General features: G+C 34.9%; 1 protein-coding gene across 1 annotated transcript in view; it reads left to right on the top strand.

Moving 5' to 3' along the window:
- FAR1 (fatty acyl CoA reductase 1) overlaps nt 1-6,000 on the top strand; it is an 85,013-nt gene that overhangs the window by 63,329 nt on the left and 15,684 nt on the right. The window contains exons 6-10 of the mRNA XM_008583638.1: nt 940-1,117; nt 2,010-2,054; nt 2,181-2,299; nt 3,685-3,752; nt 5,374-5,545. Of these exons, the coding sequence (XP_008581860.1) occupies nt 940-1,117; nt 2,010-2,054; nt 2,181-2,299; nt 3,685-3,752; nt 5,374-5,545 (582 nt within the window). The remainder of the gene's footprint in view (nt 1-939; nt 1,118-2,009; nt 2,055-2,180; nt 2,300-3,684; nt 3,753-5,373; nt 5,546-6,000) is intronic.

Below are 6,000 nucleotides of genomic sequence, written 5' to 3'. Positions count from 1 at the left end.
TCCTTATTAGTTAGTATGGGTATCCTTAGAGTGTGACAATATACTGAGTCTACTTGTATGCATAGCATTTTGGACAAGAAAGAAAAAGTACCTGAAAACAAGTGCGTAACATATTAGAACCAGAAATTTAAACTAGGAAAGACCATAGGCATTTAGTATATCACCCACCTTTTACAGATGATTATGGTAGATTATTTCTTCAAAGACACTGAGAGAATTAAAGGAATTTTGTGACTTTATAATAGGTTGGTAATTGAATTTTTATACTATGGTACAATTTATTTCTTTTGTCTGTCCTATTATTTGTTAGTGAGAGCATACAATTTGCAGTGCTTTACTTAAATATTTATATTACTAGACCTTTTATACTAATTATAAATATACGTTAATTGCAATTGTGTATAGTTAACATGTTATTCTGTGAGATGGTTATTTACAGATGTGTAATTCCTAATCTGGAACCATTGGGGCGAGATATATTTTGGAATTTATTTGAACTTTAGAAAGGAAATATAATTTATGTACTATGTAATATGAAATAACTTCACTGTGATCTGGGATAGCATCCCTGATCAAACACATGAAGTATACGAATATTTCAACTAAGAGGTATTTAAAAAGGCCATAAATCAGTTCAGGTCAGGTTTTGCTATCTACCATATGATTTTTATCTGTCATATGATTTGCTACTATATGATTTATGAAAGAATTGTTGGTTTTCAGACCTTTTTGGATGTAGAAATTGCAGATAAGGGATTGTTTACCTGTAGTTGATGTTTAATGACAATAAGACTGACTTCCATTTTTTTAGTAAAAGTTATTGTCAAATCATTTCAGAGCAACAGATATGTTTGAATGTGCAAAGGTCAGTTTAGTGATTCTTCATTTTAAAGTAAAACATCTGGCAATATTTTTGTATGCAATTTCTTTGTCTACCAGGTGGATGGATGATGGCCTAGTAAATGACATCACACCAAAATTAATAGGAGACAGACCGAATACATACATATACACAAAAGCATTGGCAGAATATGTTGTACAACAAGAAGGAGCAAAGCTAAATGTGGCAATTGTAAGGCCATCAATTGTTGGTGCCAGTTGGAAGGAACCTTTTCCAGTAAGTTGTTTGAAATATTTATATATAATTGGAGTTGAGAATTTTAAGTCATAAAAAGAGTTGGCGGTGGTTTGATTTAAGAGCAGGTATTATTTACTGAACATGGCAAAGCTATTTTATTGGTACTTTTATTTCTTATGTGATACTGGTGTGTAAGAAATGCAGATCCAACATTTAAAACATTCTCATTGAGAATTACGTCAAAAGCTATGACATTATCTCAAGTCAAAAGAGACCAGAATTTCATTCGCTTTTTAGTACCAAAAACAGGTAGGCCTTCCAAGGGGTAGATACCTTCTATATAGATCACATAGCTGAGGAAAAGTGTAAGAGATTCTCTGATAACTTGCTGTAAAAAAGAAAAAAAACACGGGGTATTATGGTATTTGTGAATCCCTGGAATACGAAAAAGCAGAGATATAAACCAATAGATAAATGATTTAGGAAAAACCTTGGTCTATATAATGGTAGTGAGAGGACCTCTTTCATTGCTTTGACAATTATTTTATTTTCCTCTGTTTTGTTCAGTAATTTTGAGGAGGATTTACCGTTTCCCTCTAATCTCAGGATGCTGTATTAGTAAACAGCATAAAATCAAACCTGAACAGGCTCAAGTTAGCAAAAATATTTGACAGTGTAAACTCCTTTTTATATAATTCTCTTTGCAGAGAGTTAATGGAAGATTAGGTAACCCCTTAAAAATGTTTTTGCTTAGTCATTTGTGATCCAGAGGAAGACTGCTTCTATCTGAGACTGGGAGAAACATTCTGACATAAATCTAGTCTATTTTTTATAGTTCACTACCTAGTATTTGGGATTGTAGATTTCAAATAATAAATCTCTAGTTTCATAATATTTCTAAGCTCCCACTTTTTTTTATTTTTGGTATTAGGGATGGATTGATAACTTTAATGGACCAAGTGGTCTCTTTATTGCGGTAAGTAAACCTTTTGATTTATTTAATATTCTATACATTTTTCTGTTTCTATATATCTTTATATGTGTATATATGTATACACTATGGCTTATATATCTTAAGGTGTTGTTTTTAATTTCAACAAAGGCAGGGAAAGGAATTCTTCGAACAATGCGTGCCTCCAACAATGCCCTTGCGGATCTTGTTCCTGTAGATGTAGTTGTCAACACGAGTCTTGCAGCAGCCTGGTATTCCGGAGTTAATAGGTATATGAGGTGACAATGTCGTTTATTAAATGTATAGTAACTGAGAAGGGAAAACAGGGCTACTGACAAATGTTAATTAATCCTTTAGTTCTGATATGGCCATACCAATATATAGGCAATATCACTGTCAACTGCAAGAGGTGGTATATCACAGGCAATAGCAAGTGGTCCCATCAATAGTAATGAAGAATTAATATTAATTCTAGTGTACCATCTACAGGATGGACAGGTTCATTAGGGATTAAAAATGAGAACAAAAATGTTCTCCCTAAGGATGATTTTTTAATTCAGACCAAACCTTGGTGTATACTTGCCATATAGAAAGCTAAAATTCACAGAGAATGGTTTACATATATCAAACACTAGAGCAGCTTTAATGAACTCATGAGCATCTTTTTTTAAAAGGTAATAGCAGTATTTCCAGGTAATACCTAAACTTGAAGCTTTCCATTAACTTTTTTTTCCCAACCAATAAACTGCCCTTATTCTTTGAAGTCAGTATTTTATATTTTTAAAAAGGAGGGATATGACTATATTGTTTCTGACAAAAGAGAAGCTAGTCCATTTTTTCAACTAGAGCTTCTGAAAATGAGAAGTAGACAGGAAGAGCTGAGATTGGTGTTCTTTTACCTTATGTCTAAAAATAGACATTCCAAATAATGCAAGGAAGAAAAATATGGAATGAAAAATATCTGTATTTTTTTTTTTTTTTGTCCTTTTTGAGACCGGCTGCACCCCGCTCCGCCAGTGAGCACCGGTCACCCCTATATAGGATCTGAACCCGCGGCGGGAGCGCTGCTGCGCTCCCAGCGCTGCACTCTCCCGAGGGCGCCCCCGGCCCGGCCCCCTCTGTATTTTTTTTTTTTTTTGTCCTTTTTGAGACCGGCTGCCCCCCCCCCCGCCAGGGGGCACCGGCCCCCCCTATATAGGATCTGAACCCGCGGCGGGAGCGCTGCTGCGCTCCCAGCGCTGCACTCTCCCGAGGGCGCCCCCGGCCCGGCCCCCTCTGTATTTTTTTTTTTTTTTGTCCTTTTTGAGACCGGCTGCCCCCCCCCCCGCCAGGGGGCACCGGCCCCCCCTATATAGGATCTGAACCCGCGGCGGGAGCGCTGCTGCGCTCCCAGCGCTGCACTCTCCCGAGTGCGCCACGGGCTCGGCCCTATCTGTATTTTTTTATAAATAATTTTTTTGGTAGAGGAGGGAGAAAGAGTAGTTTATTTCATTCAAACATAAAAATTTAATCCTTTAAGGATAATTTAAAAAAATAATCATTATAGAAAAGATAGCCATCATCTTCTTGTCTTCCTGCTTCAATATTATGTAAGATTTAGATCGGATAAATTTGGCCTCTTTTTGTTTCATTGCTTTCATCTTTGTCTTTGCAGACCAAGAAACATCATGGTGTATAATTGCACAACAGGCAGCACTAATCCTTTCCACTGGGGTGAAGTTGGTATGAGTTTACCTGTGTTTTTTAATGTTAGAATAAATCTTAACTTAAAGTGTTCACTGAGGTTTTAATGTTAGAATACACATGAGGCATTAAGGCCACTGAGTTGCCAATTTGTTCTTATTTTAACTGCTGTGTTAGTAGTAATATCTACCAATACTACTTTGTGGTCCTTAGTAATATTTCACTGATTTCAAAATATTCTTCTGTATATTGCCACCCACCCCACCCTTGCCTGACCCTTGCTGTCTTTTAGCTGCCATCTGCAGCAACCCTTATAGAAACCTATAGCATGAGAACAGTGCTTTTTTTCTTCCTCCTGAGCACCCTCAGTCTTGATGTTGCCTCTCCATGGGCAGTATCACTTTCAACTATAAGAGTTTTTATATCAAGTGGTCCCCATTGTAATAAATGAAGGAGTTAGAAAGTAGGATACATTTTGGTAGAAAAAAAATTTTTCTTTTGGCTGCTGGCCAATACAGGGATCCAAACCCTTGACCTTGGTGTTACAACACTGAGCTCCAACCAACTGAGCTGACCAGCCATCCCAGAATATTTTTTATTAACATGTATTAGTTTATTTAAATCACAGATTCAAGCAGGTAGTGTGTATATGTTACTAGTTCTAAAATAGGAATTGTAAAACTAAAAGCCTATTGAAATTGAAACATTTTAAAATTGTTAGTTGTTGATTTCAAATTTAAAGTAGAATATATTTATGGCATTGATTTAGTAATAGGTCTTACATAAATAGTAATATTTATGGCATTGATTTAGTAATTTTATTTCTAACTGAGTAGTTTTTGTTAGCCCTGCATAACAATTTTGATTTTAAAATAAGTCTTCCATGACATTTGTCCTAGGGTTTATCTCTGGTATTTTAATTTCAATTTAAGGATTGACCATTAGAACATATAAGAAAAAAAATCTAGAGTGATTTTAATTTTATGATAATTATTTTAAGTCGTATTCTTTTAAGAATATTTACACACTTTAAATGAGTTAGGTTTTTTATAATTTTTCATTGTGTTGTACAGTTTAGTGAAAAGTCAAGTTCAGCATTATTTTTTAGTGAATATGTCAATATACATTTCTATTAAAGTATTAACATCGATCATACTAGATTTGATTGTGTTGACATTGGATAACCTGATTAAATTACAGCAGAAGTTAATTTGGGGTTGTATTAAGATTTTTGATGTACATTAATTTGAGCAATTTAAGCAAAGGGTGATGATTTCCTTTTCTTTTTTAAGTAAGTACAGTAATAAGAATCTGGAAAGAGGAACAGAAAGAAAGAAGCTATCGTGACAGGTGAAATATAGAAAGTGCCACTGTAAACTGACATAGGTAAAACATTAAAAGGATTTGCAGTGAATTTTAGCAAAAATTCATTCATCTAATTAAAATTCATAACTAGTGGCAGTTTTAAAACCACTTGAGTTCAGCAGTCTAATACCCATATTCTCTTAGCTACTTATAGAGGGTGGAAAAGCTTGTTTTTTAAATGAACAAACTCTGACATCTTTGGTAAAATATTTTGCATTGTAAAAACATGATTTTTTTTTTCAAAACTTCATTACATGGTTATTATCAAAGCTGTTACACAACTTTTCTTCCTCAGAATACCATGTAATTTCCACTTTCAAGAGGAATCCTCTCGAACAGGCCTTCAGACGGCCCAATGTAAATCTAACCTCCAATCACCTTTTATATCATTACTGGATTGCTGTAAGCCATAAGGCCCCAGCATTCCTGTATGATATCTACCTCAGGATGACTGGAAGAAGCCCAAGGTAATGGTGACTAGCTCTGTCTTATCTGTTCCTCTGACTGTTAAACAACCCATGCTTACACTAAAATGCATATTAACTCTGTATTTGTTTATGCTTATGATAAGGCTTAATGGCCTTTTGTGAATGAGAAGACTCTTGAATTTAAGACTTTGTCAGAAAAGCAAAGGTAGTGTTGTAAGTCACTCTAATTTGTTCTAAAGTTTGGATGATAAGTTATTGTCATGTGTTGAATTCTAGGTCTAACTTTAGGTATTTTTCTGAATAACAAATAATATTCAAAATGCTTTGACGCTTATTTTTCCTGCAGGATATTATCTAAATCATTCCTTCAAGATGAATCCTTTAAACCAAGTATTAAGGCGCCCCAATATTAAGTTGTATTCCAACAACCTATTGCTTCATTATTGGAAGGGTGTCAGACATACAGTACCTGCATTATTGCTCGATCTTGCACT

This window comes from Galeopterus variegatus, unplaced genomic scaffold, assembly GCF_000696425.1.
Source record: "Galeopterus variegatus unplaced genomic scaffold, G_variegatus-3.0.2 Scaffold2987, whole genome shotgun sequence".
Lineage (NCBI taxonomy): Eukaryota > Metazoa > Chordata > Mammalia > Dermoptera > Cynocephalidae > Galeopterus > Galeopterus variegatus.
This window is presented reverse-complemented; position numbering and strand designations above follow the sequence as displayed.